Raw genomic sequence first — 23,356 nt, 5'->3', positions numbered from 1 at the left:
TCAGATGGCCGTGACACAAGCATTTGAATTCAACCTTCTCTTAAACAAAAGTGACAGTCTTAAATAAATGAATTAGATGAGACAAAAGATTTAAACACTGTTTCCTTCGCAACCTGCGTGCATCCTGCGGGACTATCAGACTGGGAATCTGACTGGAGGGCAAGATGAATCTTATCAGCAGCTTATATATTCTAGGCTTTGCCTCTGAGCCTGTATCAGTAATTAGAATTTATCAGGACTCGATAGTCAAGGAGCCGATGGAGATCACAGGAGAACAAAAGCATCCCTCAAAAAAATATTTAAAAAGGTGCACCAAAGAGGAAAGAAAGCAGTGCATTGATTTCACATGGTTTCACAATTTATTTGCATTTTTGTCCAGCTCTCCATGTACACACAATAAAAACACAAGCAGCATGATGCTGTAAACAATGGGTGAACATACTTTTAGTTTTCTGGGACATAACCAGAGAGACGTCTCATCAAATCAGGCTGTTTTTTTCTTTTAAATATAGTAAATAATTAGTATGTCATGTTTTCAGAAAGGGGTTTCACTTTACTTTTATTCGTTATCCTTGTCATCATTTTCCACATGTTCCTTTGTGTCACTTTATCGGCCAAATATTAGAAACACTGTCTAAATTAAACGATTCTGAAATGTTCGGTAAATTGTAAAACAGAATCTTTGCAAAGGCCACTTGGAGAACGTTCTGCCAAAATGGATCTAGCATGCCTACATACAATCAGCTGTTGGAATACAGTCACGTAACAACCGTATTTGCACAACCGTTAAGATTAAAGAGTTCCCGATAAAATACATTCAGGAGGAGATCGGACAACACAAGACCAAATCTCCAGTTAGTCTTGGCAGAACGAGAAACAGCATAAACTCCGATCAGAGCCAAAATTAGCCAATACCAGGAACTTCATTCTCCACTGGGCTGTGTGAATATTGCACAAAAGGAAGGTGAAAAGTCTCGAATCTACCAAGATGCTATGAGTGGAAATATATATATTTTTTAAAAAAGACAGGGCTAGAAAATAAGACTAGAATAAGAAAATAAATAAGAAGCTGCCGGATTATTAAATTATGTGCTCATAAATATTTGGTATTTGCTATCTTTTATGTCTTCAGCCCTGTACTCATGGTACAAAAACAACAACAACAAAAAAAGACCTTGTATTTGGATGTAAAATAAAGCACTAAAATATGACAATTTTTAAATAAATAAAGCGCATCTGCTCTGTTAAAGCACTGTGTGTAATCCAGTGGATAATTCGTCCTCTCTATGCTCCGGTATGTTTTGATGCTTAGTCCTTTCTTGCTTTGCATTTAGTGAAAAAGTGCTTAACACATTTATTAGACCACAACCCATAGAAAGGTTCATACCACAACTGGCTTAATTACACAGTAACGGTAATTACCAGAATAATATTTTATGTTTCTGTAACAGTTAAATCGACCTGTATGCGCAAACTTGTTATATGCTGACAAATAATTATCATTGATATCCACGAATTTTCACATTTAGTGAATTTTCACATTTAAACAATAAAAAAGACCCCAAACTGCTTGTTATTTTTTTGATAAAAATGTCAAATTACAGTTATTTCCTTGTGTTCCTGAACAGAGAAATTAGTTTTAGTGGTTGAATATTATGCTTCATTAATTTCTGATTTTTTTAATCTAAAAATATGAATTCTTTTTATATTTGCCTAATAAATACTTATTTATTCGTATTATTCTTTTAATGGCAGGTGGTCTAATAACCTTTAAGCACTGCATATGAGGTATGGTCTTTATCATACTGGTATTACATACTGTAATTTGCATTATGTGCGATACCGCACTCGTCACCAAAATACTCGGACGTTTTTTGGTTTTGTACAAATTACTCCGCTCTGACTTACTTACTCATTTTTGTCCTCAGTGGTCGAGAATCCAGGGAGAATAAGGGAGGAGAAATTACTGCATCATTGTATCGTTAAACTCAAGGCAAGCCTGCATTTGGTTTTCACATATACACAACATATGGCATCATCAACAAAACACAATCTGACAGCAAAAACTTGCATTACAATTAAAACACTAGAAAAGTCATCGGAAAGGAAAACGGAATCAGCACTAACGTAGTGCATAGACCATCGTGTTTATTGTCGAAAATTCAAAAAAAGGCTGTTTTAGTTTACTCAAAAGACTTGAGACGTTTCCTTTCACAAAGATCCACCACTGATGAGACAAAGTCAAATACTCCCACCTCTGTGGGTCTTTGAATATCACGAGCGACTGCTGACGAGTCAACCAGGATGTCCCTCGGATACTTGACACACACAAAAAAGAAAACAAAAAAAACCCCCTCCAAGAGCAACAGCTGTGCATTCATCTTCTTTCGCAGGTTTTAAATAGTGCTTCAACTGTGTGTTCATGTTGCAAGCATTAAAAAAAGAAAAGAAACTAGAGGTCCTTGTCTCATTTTTTCACTTTGATCAGCTCTGGTTCCTCTTCTTTGAGGAAGCGAGTGGCTCTAGCGAGATTTGTTACCCTTCAGCAGCAAATCATGTGTGATCGTTGCTATTCGCTGATCTATTTGAGACATTGCAAAAACCGAGCAAACAGTAAGTGACGGATGTGCTTCCTAACAATCTGAACACAGGCAGCAGGCTGTCTGATGCCGAGCGTGTCCTTGTGAGGTATAGCAGCCTGGTTACATATCCATGTCACCATCATAGGCCAGGGTCAAGGGCTTCTGCGGTGGGGGAGACGTCTTAGTGGTTTTGGATGGCTTACTGAAAAAAAAAAAAAGGACAGACAAGAAAGAAAAGCTAAGAGTTCATGTGGCTTAGTAGCACAAGGCAGCCCAACTTGATTTCAGTCCTTACAAAGAATTCCATTATCTGATAACAGCAACACAGCAGACAAAGTATAGAGTAGACTATAACTCATACTTGGCAGGGTTCTGTCCAAGGAAAGACACTTGCTTTCCTTCTTGATGTTCTCCATTCTCATACAGAATGCGCACAAACCACAATGAATCTTTTGTTTCTGAGACTGAACACCGAGTAGAAAACGGTACATACCAGACCAGGAACGATAACGCTATAATGAAGAGTATTAAGATGAATCCAACAGCAGTCACGGCATAAACCCACAGCTTTACTCTTCCATCTGTGCAATCAGAAAGCAGTTTTTAATAGAAAGTTTTAAATATATGTAAGTCTACATCTATTTTATGAATATCTTTTAGAACTTTTTCCTCACTGCTCAGAATAAATAAGTAGGGCTAGTCCTGACTACAGTTTTAGGCATTTAAAGTCTATTGAACATTGTCTTTCTTGTAATATATAATGAATTCGTGTAAAAACATGGACCTAAATTCCTCCCCCGTCCCGGTGAGCAACAAAGTTAGGTTCAAAGGTCGTAGCAGTACTGGTTGGTCTGCACACATGATTTCCATTTCAGTACCTGGGCCAACAGGTCGTAGGGTCCACTCGTTGTAGCGGTCTTTGGCCTTAGACGGCCCAGGTTTTAATCTGCCAGAGTTAGTTTTCACATCTGCTTTCTTATTGTTGTCCAACCCCGGAGTTCTGGTGCAGTAGTCCAAGAAACCGTGAGTGGTCATCACCTCAGTGTAACCCTTCTCACACCCACACACTCCACTCTGCATGAGGGGGAAAGAAGCCCAGAAGAACATCATTTACAGCGAGCTGACGATGACTGCAGTTGTTGCTTTCCAATTACTGCAAAGCACTGCTGACAAATGGGCTGCCACATATTTGGACCGTTCTGTTTTACTCAACAAAATATTTCTCACTCTAAACACAGGTTTACTTTTTCCAGCACTAAATTGTTCTCGTCGGGGGGTAGATTACACCGCTTCCCGGATCTGGAAACGGATAAGAATGCGCCCCGTCAGGCTAAAAACAGGCACCCTGAAACAAATGCAACACGTGATTTCACAGCGTTGCATTTGTGGGTGCAGTAACACGGGGGTACTCTAAGGGGCAGTAAAACTTCAAGCTAAATCTATTATTTGTCATTTTCATGCTGCTTGTGTGCAGTCCCCCCACCTCATAGGTGTAGTCTCTAACTGACATGGAGCCCACGTTCATTGGTATTAATCTGATTATTCTTTAATGGCCTGTTCTGCCAAATTAAAAATGTCATCTGTCAAAATCCATTTAACTCCCCACCGAAAACGTGGGGGCAGCAAAAAAATAAAAATAAAACGGCAAAAAAAACAAAAAAACAGTGAGAATTACAGAGATCACAGCTGCCTGATCAAAGTGCAATGGTCTTACCGGCGTGCAGTGTGAGAACGGTTTTGTGCACGGAGGATGACAGTGTCTTAGCGTGGTGGGCCTTTTTTGTGGGAAACATCCCCCTGGAGAAAGACAGTGTGTTCTTATTTCTGTTCCTTTACCTATTGATTGCTAAATTAATGTACTGTCACATCAGATTAATGGGCTTAGTTGCCTATCAGAGCCCCCCATCAGTCTGTGAACATTTTAATTCCAACATGGAAAATTGCATGTCAAAATATCAAAGAGTAATGCCTGAGGTTGTTGCCTTCTTTGCAGAGGGAGGTTATTCCTTCTGGGCTCATATTTGCCAAAAACACTTCCTAGCAGTGATAAGATCACATTCAACCACTATTTACAGCACATCAAGCTCGCCTAAAGCTTTCATTCCCCCAATACCATTACCTTTGTTCTCGTTCTCTACGCCTGCTTTACTTCCCACAAATACAAATGCACGTTTATATTTATATGGATTGAAAGCCTTGCAGCTCAGAGTCTGGCTTATTGATTACTTATGTTAAGAGGCAGAAATCAATGGAGGCTCCACTGAGACTAGGTAGATCAAATAAGGTGTTAAATTCAACTAGAACTCTATACTAAAGCCATGCTTTTTCTCTGAGTGTGTATTTATACGCATGTGAAAGAAACATGTGTTCCAATGGAAGACTGTGAAGTACTATCAGATGTTTTTGAGAGGGGGTAAAATAGCTAATCATAATTGTTACAGGATGTAACCCATGGACAGTATATTATCATAAACTCAAATGATTAACAAAGGCAAAAAGACATCGTATCCGATTTTGTATCGAGCCTTCTCAGATCTTTTCCAACGTCTCGTTTCCAATTATCTCGTGAACCAACAAGAAAATCGTGATCTAAATTTATTTCTGAACCACCTGCTAAAGCCACCTCTGCTAATATTACCAGTGTAATAGCTTTCTTAGATGAATGAAAGCAGATTCACTTACTGTCATGGCAACGCTTACAAATTTCTTTTTGAGCGATCAAATTATCTGATATTGTAGCACATATCCGTGTGATCCAGACTGAATTGAAAAATGATTCAGTTCAGCATGGGGGAACAAAAACAGAACTGGGGCACTTTTAGCTGCAGCCTGCATTAATATGATTTATATTTATACAAGAACATGTCTGCGTTTTCCCAGGAGCAATTCTGTTTGACCCATCTAAGGTGGCCAGAAGACCCAACGACTGTTCACCTGTAACATTGACGCCGTCTGAGCGCTGACACCATACTGTTCTCTCGTTGTTGCTCCATCCTCCTGTCCTCCACTGGTAACTGTGGCATTTTCCTCCTGTTGCAACAGCAGAGAGGCATAGACGACGCTCATTAGCAGTTTGTGTTGGCCAAGCAGACCTGTCGTCAGGCCAAGATTGACGTTAACTACCACTCCTTTCTGCAACTTCATTATGGTAAGACATATTACGGTTTTAGTATGGGAAGAAAATGCACCTTTGTAACTGATGCAGTGTGCTGTGAGACAAAGGTGGTGAAAATGATCTCAAAATTGGTTGGAAATGTCTGAAAAATGCCATTTTTTGTTTGTTTTTTTGCAGGAAAGCTCATATTTTCCCAGAGGAAGCTACAGGGAAAAATTGATTTAAAGAGAGAAACAGTGAAAGGCACTTGAGCGTCATGTATTAAAGAAAATGTGCAGTGCTAAAATATGGGACAAACGATTAAAAACACTAAAGGAAAGGAAATAAAGAACAAGGTTAGGACAATTTATATATTCGCTGTAGCCCACAGTTACCCTGTTATGGTTTCAAAAACAACTAATTAATAGAAAAACAATCAAGAGGCAAAATAATTTGTAGACAATGTATATATATAAAAAAAAAACACCCAGCACGCCCCTGCGGGCGGTTTATCCTTCAAGCTCGGGTCCTCTACCAGAGGCCTGGGAGCTTGAGGGTCCTGCGCAGTATCTTAGCTGTTCCCAGGACTGCGCTCTTCTGGACAGAGATCTCCGATGTTGTTCCCGGGATCTGCTGGAGCCACTCGCCTAGCTTGGGAGTCACCGCACCTAGTGCTCCGATTACCACGGGGACCACCGTTACCTTCACCCTCCACATCCTCTCGAGCTCTTCTCTGAGCCCTTGGTATTTCTCCAGCTTCTCGTGTTCCTTCTTCCTGATATTGCTGTCATTCGGAACCGCTACATCGATCACTACGGCCGTCTTCTTCTGTTTGTCTACCACCACTATGTCCGGTTGGTTAGCCACCACCATTTTGTCCGTCTGTATCTGGAAGTCCCACAGGATCTTAGCTCGGTCATTCTCCACCACCCTTGGGGGCATCTCCCATTTTGACCTCGGGACTTCTAGGTTATACTCAGCACAGATGTTCCTGTACACTATGCCGGCCACTTGGTTATGGCGTTCCATGTATGCCTTGCCTGCTAGCATCTTGCACCCTGCTGTTATGTGCTGGATTGTTTCTGGGGCATCTTTACACAGCCTGCACCTGGGGTCTTGCCTGGTGTGATAGACCCCAGCCTCTATGGATCTTGTACTCAGAGCTTGTTCTTGTGCTGCCATGATTAGTGCCTCTGTGCTGTCTTTCAGTCCAGCTTTGTCCAGCCACTGGTAGGATTTCTGGATATCAGCCACCTCCTCTATCTGCCGGTGGTACATACCGTGCAGGGGCCTGTCCTTCCATGATGGTTCCTCGTCTCCCTCCTCTTTCTTGGGTTTCTGCTGCCTGAGGTATTCACTGAGCACTCGGTCAGTTGGGGCCATCTTCCCAATGTATTCTTGGATGTTCCTTGTCTCATCCTGGACTGTGGTGCTGACACTCACCAGTCCCCGGCCCCCTTCCTTCCGCTTAGCGTACAGCCTCAGGGTGCTGGACTTGGGGTGAAACCCTCCATGCATGGTCAGGAGCTTTCTTGTCTTTATGTCAGTGGCTTCTATCTCCTCCTTTGGCCAGCTTATTACCCCAGCAGGGTACCTGATCACGGGCAGGGCGTATGTGTTGATGGCCCGGATCTTGTTCTTACCAGTCAGCTGACTCAGCTGACTCCGGCGTACAACACTAGAGTTGGCCTCTAGTGTTGTACGCCACATCCCCATTGAGTTCCTGATGAAGGCTCTTAGGGTCCCATTGATCTTGTACAATTCTAGGCATTCCAGTATCCAGCTGTGGGGCATTGAGTCATAGGCCTTCTTGTAATCAATCCAGGCAGTGCACAGGTTGGTCAGTCTGGTCTTGCAGTCTCGGCTGATTGTTCTGTCTACCAGTAGCTGGTGTTTTGCACCTCTGGTATTCTTGCCAATTCCTTTCTGTGTCACGCTCATGTATTGACCCATGTGCCTGTTCATCTTAGCCGATATGATGCCTGACAGGAGCTTCCATGTAGTACTGAGGCAGGTTATTGGTCGGTAGTTGGAGGGGACCGGTCCCTTCTTGGGGTCCTTGGGGATCAGGACCGTCCGGCCTTCAGTTAGCCATTCCGGGTGTCTTTCGTTAACTAGCAGCTGGTTCATTTGTGCTGCCAGACGCTCGTGGAGTGCAGTCAGCTTCTTCAGCCAGTAGGCGTGAACCATGTCGGGCCCTGGTGCTGTCCAACTCTTCATACTAGAGACCCTTTCTTGGATATCTGCCACTGTGATGGTTACTGGACCCTGTTCAGGGAGGTCGCTGTGGTCTGCCCTCAGATCCTCTAGCCACTGAGCATTGCCGTTATGGGTTGCATCCTTCTCCCATATGCTCTTCCAGTATTGCTCCGTCTCCAGCCTTGGTGGTGCTGTTCTCTTATTGTTCCCTTGCCACTGAGAGTACACCTTTGCTGGTTCTGTGGAGAACAGCTGGTTTATTCTCCTGCCTTCTATCTCTCTGGTGTACCTCCTCAAGCGGCTGGCCAAGGCTGTGAGTCTTTGCTTGGCAGTTTCCAAGGCCTCAGGTATGGACAGCTTGCTGTATTTCTTAGGCACCTTATTCGTCGCACCTTTCTGCAACTCCGTTAGTTGGCTAACCTCTCTCCGTGCTACTTTGATCTTGCCCTCTAGCCTCCTTCTCCATGGAGGGTACTGCCCCTTGTGGCTGTTCAACTTGTAGCCAAGCATCTCACTGATCACTGCTGCCGTATTGTAGATCAGCTTGTTAGTGTCGGTAATCGTGGTTGTAGGTATTGCCCGTAGTGCTGCATTAACATCATCTAGCAGACCTTCTGAGGGTACTTCACGTAATCTTGGTAACCGGCTACGGGGGATCCAGGTTTCAAGCTTGGCCATGATCCTATTTTTCAGGTCAGTTCCTCTCGCACTCAACGATCCTTCTCCTATCACACTTGGGGCTATGTACCCAATCTCGGGTGGGGGTGATGATATCTCCCCCCTGACCTGGCGTCCTGACTCCTCCTTGCCGTAGCATTTGTGTTGTACCTCGTCAATCTCTAGCTGTGAGAGCAGTCCCTTCTTTCGAATGTTGGAACACTGAGCTACTAGTTGTTTCGCCGTCATTGTGGATGTTGGGTATCGAAGAATCCATAGGTCCCTCATCCTATTCATGTAGCCCCTTCCGCCGGGGTTACTTGCGTAGTAGCATTCCAACAACGCCCTGTTTTCGTCCCTTGCCCACCGATGCCTTCTTGTTCCAGTAGCCCACTTTTCGTCAGGGTGCCCTGGTTCCTCAACACCTGACGCGGACCTTGTTGATCCGGGCGACGTCCGAGCCGGCATGCCTTCATATTTATCTGTCTCGCTCATGTCTGCGGTAGGCTTGCTTAGCATAGGGGGTCTAGCCTTAGGACCCTTACTGGATACTGACGCCCCAGGCAGGAATCGAACTTGCGATCCTCTGTTCCAAAGGCGTGTAGTCTAACCACTACGCTATCCAGCTGCTGACATATATTCACATATACATATACATATATATATATATATATATATATATATATATATATATATATATATATATATATATATATATATAGAAACATGTGTTCCAATGGAACAAGAAGGCATCGGTGGGCAAGGGACGAAAACAGGGCGTTGTTGGAATGCTACTACGCAAGTAACCCCGGCGGAAGGGGCTACATGAATAGGATGAGGGACCTATGGATTCTTCGATACCCAACATCCACAATGACGGCGAAACAACTAGTAGCTCAGTGTTCCAACATTCGAAAGAAGGGACTGCTCTCACAGCTAGAGATTGACGAGGTACAACACAAATGCTACGGCAAGGAGGAGTCAGGACGCCAGGTCAGGGGGGAGATATCATCACCCCCACCCGAGATTGGGTACATAGCCCCAAGTGCGATAGGAGAAGGATCGTTGAGTGCGAGAGGAACTGACCTGAAAAATAGGATCATGGCCAAGCTTGAAACCTGGATCCCCCGTAGCCGGTTACCAAGATTACGTGAAGTACCCTCAGAAGGTCTGCTAGATGATGTTAATGCAGCACTACGGGCAATACCTACAACCACGATTACCGACACTAACAAGCTGATCTACAATACGGCAGCAGTGATCAGTGAGATGCTTGGCTACAAGTTGAAGGGGCAGTACCCTCCATGGAGAAGGAGGCTAGAGGGCAAGATCAAAGTAGCACGGAGGGAGGTTAGCCAACTAACGGAGTTGCAGAAAGGTGCGACAAATAAGGTGCCTAAGAAATACAGCAAGCTGTCCATACCTGAGGCCTTGGAAACTGCCAAGCAAAGACTCACAGCCTTGGCCAGCCGCTTGAGGAGGTACACCAGAGAGATAGAAGGCAGGAGAATAAACCAGCTGTTCTCCACAGAACCAGCAAAGGTGTACTCTCAGTGGCAAGGGAACAATAAGAGAACAGCACCACCAAGGCTGGAGACGGAGCAATACTGGAAGAGCATATGGGAGAAGGATGCAACCCATAACGGCAATGCTCAGTGGCTAGAGGATCTGAGGGCAGACCACAGCGACCTCCCTGAACAGGGTCCAGTAACCATCACAGTGGCAGATATCCAAGAAAGGGTCTCCAGTATGAAGAGTTGGACAGCACCAGGGCCCGACATGGTTCACACCTACTGGCTGAAGAAGCTGACTGCACTCCACGAGCGTCTGGCAGCACAAATGAACCAGCTGCTAGTTAACGAAAGACACCCGGAATGGCTAACTGAAGGCCGGACGGTCCTGATCCCCAAGGACCCCAAGAAGGGACCGGTCCCCTCCAACTACCGACCAATAACCTGCCTCAGTACTACATGGAAGCTCCTGTCAGGCATCATATCGGCTAAGATGAACAGGCACATGGGTCAATACATGAGCGGGACACAGAAAGGAATTGGCAAGAATACCAGAGGTGCAAAACACCAGCTACTGGTAGACAGAACAATCAGCCGAGACTGCAAGACCAGACTGACCAACCTGTGCACTGCCTGGATTGATTACAAGAAGGCCTATGACTCAATGCCCCACAGCTGGATACTGGAATGCCTAGAATTGTACAAGATCAATGGGACCCTAAGAGCCTTCATCAGGAACTCAATGGGGATGTGGCGTACAACACTAGAGGCCAACTCCAAGCCCATAGCACAAGTTACCATCAAGTGCGGGATCTACCAAGGAGATGCTCTGTCCCCACTGCTGTTCTGCATAGGCCTGAACCCCCTCAGTGAGATCATTAACAAGACTGGCTACGGATACCGGCTACGGAACGGAGCAGTTGTCAGCCACCTCCTGTACATGGATGACATCAAGCTGTATGCCAAGAGTGAACGAGACATCGATTCACTGATCCACACTACCAGGCTATACAGCAATGACATTGGAATGTCGTTCGGACTGGAGAAGTGTAGTCGGATGGTAACAAAGAGAAGGAAGGTAGTCAGAACTGAGGGGATTGAACTACCAGAAGGCAACATTGCAGACATAGAGGACAGTTACAAGTACCTGGGGATCCCGCAGGCAAATGGGAACCATGAAGAGGCCGCTAGAAAGGCTGCAACCACCAAGTACCTGCAGAGGGTCAGGCAAGTCCTGAGGAGTCAGCTGAATGGTAAGAACAAGATCCGGACCATCAACACATACGCCCTGCCCGTGATCAGGTACCCTGCTGGGGTAATAAGCTGGCCAAAGGAGGAGATAGAAGCCACTGACATAAAGACAAGAAAGCTCCTTACCATGCATGGAGGGTTTCACCCCAAGTCCAGCACCCTGAGGCTGTACGCTAAGCGGAAGGAAGGGGGCCGGGGACTGGTGAGTGTCAGCACCACAGTCCAGGATGAGACAAGGAACATCCAAGAATACATTGGGAAGATGGCCCCAACTGACCGAGTGCTCAGTGAATACCTCAGGCAGCAGAAACCCAAGAAAGAGGATGGAGACGAGGAACCATCATGGAAGGACAGGCCCCTGCACGGTATGTACCACCGGCAGATAGAGGAGGTGGCTGATATCCAGAAATCCTACCAGTGGCTGGACAAAGCTGGACTGAAAGACAGCACAGAGGCACTAATCATGGCAGCACAAGAACAAGCTCTGAGCACAAGATCCATAGAGGCTGGGGTCTATCACACCAGGCAAGACCCCAGGTGCAGGCTGTGTAAAGATGCCCCAGAGACAATCCAGCACATAACAGCAGGGTGCAAGATGCTAGCAGGCAAGGCATACATGGAACGCCATAACCAAGTGGCCGGCATAGTGTACAGGAACATCTGTGCTGAGTCCAACCTGGAAGTCCCGAGGTCAAAATGGGAGATGCCCCCAAGGGTGGTGGAGAATGACCGAGCTAAGATCCTGTGGGACTTCCAGATACAGACGGACAAAATGGTGGTGGCTAACCAACCGGACATAGTGGTGGTAGACAAACAAAAGAAGGCGGCCGTAGTGATCGATGTAGCGGTTCCGAATGACAGCAATATCAGGAAGAAGGAACACGAGAAGCTGGAGAAATACCAAGGGCTCAGAGAAGAGCTCGAGAGGATGTGGAGGGTGAAGGTAACGGTGGTCCCCGTGGTAATCGGAGCACTAGGTGCGGTGACTCCCAAGCTAGGCGAGTGGCTCCAGCAGATCCCGGGAACAACATCGGAAATCTCTGTCCAGAAGAGCGCAGTCCTGGGAACAGCTAAGATACTGCGCAGGACCCTCAAGCTCCCAGGCCTCTGGTAGAGGACCCGAGCTTGAAGGATAAACCGCCCGCAGGGGCGTGCTGGGTGTTTTTTTTATATATATATATATACATATACACATTATATATATATATATATATATATATATATATATATATATATATATATACACAAATATATATAAAATCGGTGATGTGGGGAGTCTTTATCCTTCGGTCTTCTATCCTCTACCAGGCCTGGAAACTTGATCCTAGCTTGTTCATTCTCAACCACCCTAGGGGGCGTATCCCATTTTCACCTCAGGACTTCTAGGTCATACTTGGCACAGATGTTCCTTAATACTATGCCAGACACTTGGTTATAGCATTCCATGTATGCCCTGCCTGTTAGCATCGTGTTCTCTAATGTGTGCCTTTCTGTTGTTTTCGTATATATTTCTCTTCTTTTGTCTATATGCACCTTGATCGTTTATATTTCTCCTGTTTGCTATTTAATTCCTGCTGTCTGCTAATTATATTTTATTTTGGGACAGCTGGTGTGGAGCACCCACAAATTCATTTTACATGTACAATGACAATAAAGGGACATTCTATTCTATTCTATTGCACCCTGCTGCTATGAGCAGGATTATCTCACAGGCATCTTCACGCAGCCTGCACCTGGTGTGCCCGGCTTTTATGGATCTTGTGCTTTGGGCTTGTTCGTGTGCTGCCATGATTAGTGCCTCTGTGCTATCATTCAGTCCAGCTTTGTCCAGGTTTTTTTATATATATGTACACATATATTATATATAAATATACATTAACTCAAACTCAGAGCTAAGTCACAAAGGTCTCTTGTGAAACACACATATCTCCAATTTGTGAATCAATAATCAGTCAAATGCATTGACCTCCATGTTTCATCAAATATTGGATAAGTGGAATAACATTTATGACCCTTCTATGGTTCAAATGCTGACTGTTTAATCACAGCCTTTTTGTTGCAATTTGTAATTTTGAAGTGCTAACCTCCCATGACACAGTCTCAATGAGAACTTTGCAATTACAATCACCAGACTGCCATCTACAGCACAGATACCCATTTAGAAACCATTTGTAGTATCACCTTTTAGCCTTTTACCTTGAACAGAAAGGCCTATAAGAGTTCTGTCACACATACAGAATCATATAAAAATCTGTCTGTCTTTTATGAGAAGACATAAAGTTTACTGAATGTTTAACAGAAGGCAATATTCATGTCACTGATCCATTTCAGGGATAAGAAGCTTTTGTTTTTAATACTGAGTGTTGAAAATTGTAACAGATTCACTGTGTGCAGAAGGAAAAAAAGCAGTTTTTCTCACAGTAAATGATGACCTTCCATGTCACCATGGTGTTAATCTTCTCTTACATTTATTTATTTATCTGTAGATTTATGAAGACAATAAAGGTCAACTTGAAAGCCAGTGAAAGAGAAACAGCTTGAGTGGTTCAAAGGTTCGGGGGCATGTTTTTCAGCTTCTCGGTTACAGTTTAAAACCTGCAATAACTGATTTTTAATGCCTATTTAAGGACCATAGACACCAGCTGTTAAAGCAACACAGACATAGCGCAACATACTGGGAGGTAGGGTGGTGGTAGAAGCACAAACACACACAAGTTTTGACTAGGAGACCATTAATTAAAAGGAGCCTACAGTATATGCTCATTTCCAGCTCCATATTTATTTACTTGCAGTATTCTAGAGTAACTTTGTAGAGTTTATGGTTCAAAAGCGGGAAGCCAACCTTCTTGTGATTGGCTGCCGCTCACAGACAGAAGGTGGGTGGGGCTCTTGTGTTCACATCCAGAGGTCTGGGCGTAGATGGCACTATTAAGGATGGCTCCTCTCTATTAGTGCCTTCCATTTGAATCTGAGTTATCAGTTTAACTGAGTTACCAGGTAAGATTTTAAACAGGAAAGCTATTTCAAGGGAGATTTTCAACTTGGAAAGTCAGAGGAGCCCCAGCAACCCAGACTCAAAGATCCAGGATTGCTGCTATGAGCACAAAGATCAGTAAAACCGTAAAACATTTTAATCTGAACTGCAACTGTTTGATACTTTGCTACTTACTAAATAAGCCATATGCAGAGAATTGATCAGATTCTATCTATGAAGATAGAATAGAATCTCAATGGTGTTAAATAATTTTTTTTTAAAAGCCCTGCACTGTGTTGCTAGTGTTGCATGACTGGCTCCACCTTGCTAAAGCAAAACAAATCCGGTTGTTGTTTGCTTTTCTGACTTTACCAGGGGAACGCCCTTAGCTTGAGAGTTGCGTCACTCCCTACAAAATCTGACTTCCCAGGTCTAAAAGTTATGATATTAATGTAAACATCCACTTATTTGCACAGCTGCTAGAGGTCTAACTTTTAAAACAATAAAACAATAGGATGTAACAGAAGCTGGCACAAATGACTTATTTTCTCAGGGCGGACAGTCTTTATTACCTTGCTAATGCTAATTGAGAATATAGAGCTGGGCGATAGAACGATAACGATATGTATCGCGATATAACTTTTACTCGATAGAGAAATTAAGCTATCGCGATAGACCTCGCTGCTCTTGTCCTCTAAAAAAAAAATTTTTTAAAAAATTAAAAAAAAAAAAGGTCAGCCAATCCAAATTCAGTAGCGCAGAGCCGAACCAATCACAGCCGCAGCGTCACGTCGCGTGACTTGTTACGTACAGCACAAGTGCCAAGCCGCACGTGTGTTTGTTTGGGAAGCAGCCAGCGCATAATGGAGGAAATGAGTGTGCCGACTAGAAAAATCAACCGAGCGTGACCGAAGAGAAAATAGATGATGGTACCAATGCCGAAGAGATTGTCGAACGGAAGAGCCATAGAAGTTCCGTAGTGTGAAGGTATTTCGGCTATTTCAAGTCTGACAAAAAACAGAGTAGCGTGCACTGTAAATTGTGCCGAAAGCAAGTCTGGAAATACAATAAACTGGTGCATGCGTCACACTGTGCGCCACGTTATTGTTTCGGTGAAATGAATTTCTACAATACTGTTACTGTTAATTCTACTCTCTGCAGTGTTTAAATGCTTACATATACACACAGTTACTGTCCCTCCACACATTCGACTCGGTTCTGCTTCTATGCCCCAGCTTTGTTTACTTTTTCCCACCGAGGCTTCTAGACTTCTGATTGGCCAACATTTCTGCACGGTTAGGAATCTAGCGCCACCTGCTGCTTTGGCATGTTCATAGCAGCGTTTTCCTTCATTTCTGCCTTTATGTGTGGACGGGATTATTTTTTAAAACGAAAACGGAAAATCTCCGTTTTCAAAAATACCCGTGTACGTGTGGACGTAGCCTCAGTCTCTGACTGGAAGCGCTAATTCGTCATTCGGCTTTTGTCAGACTAAAGTAACTGTTAAAACTGTTTGAAAAGCTAAGCTATACAACAAGGAGAGATTGAGAATTTCCTTTTAGTTCTCAGTTTATTTGATATTGACAAAAGGTAGTCAGTTTTGTCTATTCTTCTGTAAAACAAACTAAGATTTATTTTTAGAATTAATATTTTGTTTCTAAGTGGAACTGACAATTTAGTCTGTTTCGTTTGTTCTATTTTGAAACTTAAATGCTTTAGCGGCTGCCTTTTGTGTAGTTTGCAATATTTGCCTTTATTTATCTGAAAAAGTCTCATGTTCCTTAAGTACATCTACCCTGTTGAACTTATTATGGGAAATAAATATTTAAAAACAAGCTGCTGATTATTTCACATTTTACTTGTGAGCAACGGCACATTTAAATCTTACAAATATAGTTATTTGGCTTATATCGTGATAGATATCGTTATCGCCTGAAATGAAAAAAACATATCGTGATATGAAAAAATCTCATATCGCCCAGCTCTATGAGAATATTTACTTTATTTTTAGGAGTGGCGATCATGAGCTCTGTAATTGCTAGAGAAAATGCTGACTTTGTCTGTTAAGTCCTGACAAGAGAGATTGCAACATGCTCATTAAACGGAGGAGGCTGGAGGCACAACACCTTTCCAACACATCAAACCAACACCAGGCACTCAGCTGAACTGCAGCACAAACCTGAGAATTTAGCCACAAATATTTAGGTCACCCCTGAGAAAAGGAGGAAAAAAGGATTTGAGAGCAAACTTCAAAATCTGGAGTTGGAGTTTTATACGACACTAGCACAATATTATTTTTTAACAGTATTTGTAGTGGAAAGAACATATTTCTGCAGTATTAATTAATTAATTTTCACTGACCAGTGTAAATTCATCAGCTGTTTGAGAGACTCTGTGATCAGTTGTTCTGATGCAGAAGTAACAAGGAATTTGTCCATTTAAATGACCCATTAATGCACACATGAGCTGCTGTGGAGAGGGAAGCATTGGTGATATATGGCAGCTGTTCTGAATGTTCTTAGCTCAATCCTTTACAAAGTAGTTGTTACCAAACTGCTAGTATTTGGTGCATTTAACTGATCAATTATTGTGCATTTTGGTCAACAGTCACTGTCAGGAAGAAAGAAGAAAGTCGTCTTTTGCCTGACACTGGCGACCTGATGCTGGTATGACTTTGCATGGAAAATGCATGGCATCCCGAGTACCTTTACAGGGCTGGGTCTCAAAGACTTGATGAGGGCAGCTGTCCTGATTCTCCATGTCTTGAATAATCACGGCTCTGGAGCGCGCTTGGCGACCGGTGGTTTCAAAGCTCCGCCCCTCCAGGCAGGTCAACTGGCACGAGCTCCAAGACGACCACTCAGTCAAATGGCAGTCTCCTGAGGGGAAAAAAAGACAGTAAAACATCAGTGATAGCACAACTTGGTCAATAACACTGTCAGACTCTCCTTTCAGATACTTGCGGGTGGTTTATATTCAGCTTGCCAACACTATTTCAGGGATCGTTTTATTGGCTCCCCTGCTAGCTCCTGGAACATTAAAAAGAGATCGAAAACAACTTCAGCACACATCTGCGGCTGATAATGTAACAAATGCACAAACAAATTACTCAGACAGCCCAGTGGGTATTCAGAAGTAATAGACCAACCAGAGTTATAAATTATACAATACAAGCTATAACTCCAAGCTGGACTGTAAAGGTAAAACCCAATACTGAAATGTGTCTCAAAGGAGATGGAAAATTCATTTGGTTTAGTTTGGAATATTTTTTTTAAAGGATAAAGTCTGTTTGGTTTTTGAATGTCAAACACAAATATCTCTTGTATTTCTTGATAGGGTCACATTGTAGTGATAATATCACCCACAGCCTCAGCTACTCAGCCAGAACAACCCTCCGATTCTTTGCCCTGAACACCCATTAGTAACTGTCTGTGGATTGGAACATCTCATTATCTTTCATCTTTATATGGATACAGTCTATCAGCTCTTCACTCATGCTGCTAGAACCCTGGAAACATGCTGTAGCAATAGCTACAGTATACAGCAAACACACACACACACACACACACACACACACACACACACACACACACACACACACACACACACACACATCACAAGCATGTCAACAACTCCTCCTCTGGCCCCTACTCTGCGTCTGCCACCATCACATCAACACTTACATGAACACATACACACACATCTGCTCTTGCCATCAAACACTCCTGATCCCGAGCCAAGACTCAGAGCAAAGGCGGTTTGAGTGATGAATCAAGGAGAGGATCAGAGGAGAGTGAGAGGCATATGAACAAAAGCAAGCACTGCTCGCTCTCTTCAAAGCACAAATTAACAAAAGCCATACATGGAAGTAGCCATGCATAAGGAGGTCATTTTTTGAGGGGTGGTGATTTTACCATAATGACTCTCTCTTTAAAAAGAAAAAACAGAGAGAAAATCAAATATATTCTATAGAGTTTGTTCAGCTAGCATATGCCTAAAGACAGTAATGCTTCATTATAGACTCGCAGGGTGGAAAAGCAGACAGTGACAAGTGAAGCAGGTCAAAACTGTCAGCTGGCCAGTAACTCTCTTGGTTAAGGCAAATTCTACATTCACACTGTGGCCTAAATAAAAAAAACACGAGTTGAATGTCAGTTAACAATGATACACTGTCTGTCTGTTGCTATAGTGATTTTTACAACAATGAGCTTAATCAATTTCTATGCACAGACCCAATAAAAAATCATGACAAAGGTTCATTGTAGGGGTTCCCAATATCCTCACCAAAATAACAAACTAACAGCATGTCGTGCAAGAAGTCTACTATTATGTTGTTTATATTTTCCGTTTGAATTAATACATGCAGTGTTAATTTACTACAGACAACAAGGTTGAAAAGCTGCAACATGCCTTAATTTCGAAAAAGTCTACCAGAAAATTTGCATAAATTGATTTCGTTTAAAACAAGTTTTTGCATTTTAGGCTGCTGAGGTAGAGCACATAGCAGTGCCAAGATTCACCATCGCTTCTTATTTTTATGTTTTTCTTTTTGCTACATTACAGCTACAGACAGTTACTCTACCAACACTGGTGCTCTGCTATCGTTATCCATCACAGTGACCAACATGTGGTGTGATGTGCACTGCAAACAGCACACTGACACAGTGACATTTACTGTACTGAACAATGCAGTCTGGAGTCTCCAAAACATCACCTCACACTTTAGTGTAGATACACATGGTATAAGCAGAGGTATATTCATTTTTAAAGTAATGCAGTCCAGTAATGGGATTTGTCTAAGACTGAAATGTCAGCTGACAAACTTCTCTTTGATTGGACAGAAATCATAACTTTAAAAAAAATAACTCGATACAGTTGAACAGGTTCACAAGCTATGGCTAGCATTAGTCCAAGATACAGAATTATTTCATCACAATAATGTCAGAAATGATATAAAGTCACAAAGCAGTTATATTTGAAAAAAGATGAAAAATATATGCTCATGATGAATTCATGCCAGCAACGGGGGAGACCAGTTACTGTACTTTTCACAAGGTTTTTTTCCCCTCATACTTACTTGATGAATGATAAATTTCAGGTTCTCAACAGTTTGCAGACTTCTTTGTCAGAGACAATGCTGATTTTTCAATAAACAACAGGTTTACAGAGCCATACTAAGGTACTATTATAGAGGTAGAATGGGGTTTGGCATAGTCTTTCTAAAATAAGCAATGCTTTTCTTAAAATTATGTTGGCTAGATGTTGTTCAGAAATCGGTATATACCATTCAGCAATAACATGGGCGTAACTTTGTGCTGAACATTGGGGGGGTGATTATACATGCTATTTTGTATAACTATGTTAACTATTTTGCTGTTAACTGAAATGAGTAAAGAAAATCAACAGGCTATTTATGCAAGGTAGTTCATAATTTTATTGGGGGGGGGGTTCTATTGGTTGGATCTGATTATTGGGGGGGGGGCATAACCCCCCTAAGCCCCCTGGAAATTACGCCCCTGAGCAAAGGGGCCTTCAAAGGTGTGCAAATGACCCATGCATATGTGCACTATAGTATGTATTTCAAACCTGTTGAATTACATGCTATAGAATTACAACTGGTACAGATTTTTTTTTTATTCAGTGCTAGTACCATAAAATATAATTTTTTATAATCCTTGTACATACAGATGTTTTTTCTTTTTCTTGATTTTAGATGTGCTAAGTAATAAAATCCCCCTAAATCCATTTACATCGGAAAAATAGTTTTAAATGATTAAATTAGATGGGTTAGTTTTTTAGAACCACACAACTTCTTCAGGTTTTTGTCGCCCATGTGTCAACATCATTTGAAGCTTGTGTTAAACTCAAAGCGACTCAGTGTACAAACTGTTATGGAAATAGGATAAAACGTTTTTTTTCCTTATATTTTACATACACTGTGTTTGCAGTAAACACTAAATGTATTGAAAATGCACTTTCATTCTCCTAATAATTGTTTTTTTTATTGGAAAATTATTACATTCACATTTGAACAAGCTTTCTGTGCGCAGAATTCCCATAGGCATTAAACTGCTGTGATAAGCTCTGGGATTGTTCTCAGCTATGTGATCTGCTAAATGCTTCAATTAGCAGATGATGGTTTTTCATGCCTTACGGAGTCATGTATTGTTACATAATGCAGTGCAAAGAAATAAAGTGTTCTCAGGTTATTGATTATAAAATATGTCTCTTTCATAGTTACTGAGCTCAGGCCCTGTACTGCTACTGTACAGGACGAAACTAGATAATGTAGAGCTACAAGGGTCATTAGTAAAGCTATGACTTTTATTGATTCTGCAATTATTTAGTGGCTGAAAATGTCAGCCAATTGGAAAAAGGGACAATTTATTGGCAGATCCTAGCAAATGAATTTCTGTTAAAAACAAGATTATTGACTGTGTTGTTAGACGGATTCAATAATTATGTAGTTGTTTGGTGAATATAAAAGGACTACAGTAATTAAAAAAAATCACTCAGTCATGTAATTTTGACATATTCGTGTAAAACTATCAAATCCAGTATATCCACTATGTTTGAATGCAGCTTTACCAGGGCAGGGGACAAAACAGGGCTGCTCCATCTCTTGTTGGATACGTTGCCTAAGTACGTCTCCACAAAGTTCCTCCTTCACTGGCTGACGAGGAGACTCGTGCCAGTTTCCCCAGTGGACAATGCATGATAGATTTCTTCTCCGAAGCCCCTCACCACATGCTGCGCCCTGCAGAGACACAATAAATCAACATTAATAAACATTTGCAAAGGTTTTCTTAATTTTATTTTAACCTATTTGTATATCGTTTTCTGTTGAAGCACTGCAGCAGGCTGGCGACAAGTCCAAATTGGAAAGCTGAATGTGAGATACTCCTTTAAAACTATGACAGAAGCAACAGCTACTGCAGCATATTCTTGAACTACACATATTAGATAAATGTGATGCTGAAAGTCTGCAGACCACAGGAAACACAAAAAGCTGTTAGGCAGTACAGTGCAAAGAACATCAACATATAGGCAGAAAAACCTGTCATACCGCTACTGTGCATGGGGACCAGTCACTCAGCACCCACATGTAGCAAGGCCTTATGGGGCATGGTTTGGTCTGGATGAGCTGGTTGGGACAGGGGCGACCCTCCTCTTGAGCATCCTGAAGGATTCTCCGACTGCGCACAGACTGACCTACACAACACAAGGCAAACATGCAAATGTGACAATAAATCGAGCAGAGTGCATTTGCATTGGATGCCTGCCTTTTATGTCCTTTTTTCCATTAATTGCTAAAACACAGTAAGAACACAGTGGGATTGATCCTCTTAGTTCAGCTCATACTCTCAATTGCTTTGAGAGAGACAAAAATGGATCACTACACAAACATAAGACTCCATAAAACAACTGTTAATACAATGAGTGGCTGAAATGAGAGATGATGATTCATTTAGTAGTGAAAATAGGCTGTGCCTGCTCTTTAGCTCACAAAATATTTTCCTCACGACAAAGAGGAATTAGTGTAACAGCACTATACATCTGTGTCACTGTGCCACTTTATGCTCAGATTTTGCAGTTTCCAACAAAAGTGCTTCATTCAAGTGAGCCATTAATATTGTGTGAAAGGAAAAGTTTACTAAATGCCAGCAGGGAAAAAAGCAGCTTGTGCCTGGGTCCTGTAAGCCTCCATGAGCCATCCAGTTGGCAGAAGTTGTGCGTGCGCGCGCCTGTGTATGTAATGCCAGGAGAGATGCCGAGCTCCGAGAGCCGCAGGAAGACGCAGCAAAAAGGACATCCGGCTCTGCCATCTCAAAAATCAAACCAAAAACATTAACGCTCCCATGGCATCCTGACAAAACAAGATCCTTGCGTCGTCTGACACAGATACGACACAAATACGACACAAATCCCTCATCGAGGCAGAGAAATGCGTTTCACAATGTGTGAGAATGAAGTGATAGTAGCAGAAAGAGTCACAGCAATAGTGACTGAGCTGTGAAAGAAAGGATTTCGAGTTTATATTCCCAGATGAAAGCCTGGGCTAGTGTGAGCTCATTGGGATAAGGGGTTAACTGCAAGTAGAAAGTTAGCGAGTGACAAATTAAAATTAATAAACATAAGAAGAAGACAGTGCCGACTCTCTCTAATTAGCAGAATAACATGCATTCTCTTTGGGAGATTGACTTTGGGAAGCTGAAGCAACAATGTATGCATTTCGGTTTAATCATTTACTTTTGTATATTGCATGAGGTTACAACATGACTTGCACAAAGTGATACTAAGTGTGTCACTGGTTGGGGATTATCAGCTGCATGTTTGCACTCACGGAGTGGTATAGCTATATATTTTATTTAGGAACACTGAATCATTTATGGCGTCCACAAGTGTGAGCTATGGAGCTCACACTTATGGACGCATCTATTGTTAAAACATAATGTCACAAAGGAAGTTTCCAGTCTTAATTAAAAAATAAATAAATAAATAAACTTGGTGCATAATATAAAACAAAGAGGAAAAAGTAAAGTATACATTATTGAAAAAAAACCACAACCTGTGCACAGAGTTCCCCTGCATAATAAGGCATTGGATTACACATACGCGTAAATATTTTAATGCATTTAAATGTATTCATGCACTATTCAACATCTTGGTGCATGCCTGAGTAGATGGAATAATGAGGCGCTGCATATGTAGTCCACCGTGTGTCTGTTTATCAGGTTGTTGTTCCCATGAATTTAAGTTAAGGTTTTTAGCTCATGATGTTTTTACCTTGACTCCCACAGCTGTGCGAGCATTCTGCCCACGGCGACCACTCAGAGAGCACACAGCTGACAGGACAGTTGACTACGCAGCTCTCTGTTAGAATCCACTTGTTGATCAAACCAAACTGTAGAAAACAAGAACAGATCTGAGAGGAGGGCTAGCTAATTATTTCCACTAACAAGAAAAGGGGGAGCGCACTCATTTCCATATTTTAAATATGCTACAGTTCATTTCAGACAGTGGAAAAGCAGCAGCTGAAAATAAAACCCTAACAAAAAACCTTCAGATGCTATTGAGCTGTTAATGT

General features: G+C 42.4%; 1 protein-coding gene across 1 annotated transcript in view; it reads right to left on the bottom strand.

Moving 5' to 3' along the window:
• Positions 1-336: 336 nt before the first annotated feature.
• thsd7ba (thrombospondin, type I, domain containing 7Ba) overlaps positions 337-23,356 on the bottom strand; it is a 204,348-nt gene continuing 181,328 nt past the window's right edge. Inside the window, exons 21-29 of the mRNA XM_026145082.2 lie at positions 23,056-23,173; positions 21,335-21,480; positions 20,857-21,025; positions 16,974-17,147; positions 5,517-5,612; positions 4,297-4,379; positions 3,461-3,656; positions 3,076-3,163; positions 337-2,784 (exon numbers count right to left, since the gene is read on the bottom strand). Coding sequence (XP_026000867.2) covers positions 2,703-2,784; positions 3,076-3,163; positions 3,461-3,656; positions 4,297-4,379; positions 5,517-5,612; positions 16,974-17,147; positions 20,857-21,025; positions 21,335-21,480; positions 23,056-23,173 — 1,152 coding nt within the window. The 3' untranslated portion in view covers positions 337-2,702. The remainder of the gene's footprint in view (positions 2,785-3,075; positions 3,164-3,460; positions 3,657-4,296; positions 4,380-5,516; positions 5,613-16,973; positions 17,148-20,856; positions 21,026-21,334; positions 21,481-23,055; positions 23,174-23,356) is intronic.

The sequence above is a fragment of the Astatotilapia calliptera genome, chromosome 16, assembly GCF_964374335.1.
Source record: "Astatotilapia calliptera chromosome 16, fAstCal68.1, whole genome shotgun sequence".
NCBI lineage: Eukaryota > Metazoa > Chordata > Actinopteri > Cichliformes > Cichlidae > Astatotilapia > Astatotilapia calliptera.
This window is presented reverse-complemented; position numbering and strand designations above follow the sequence as displayed.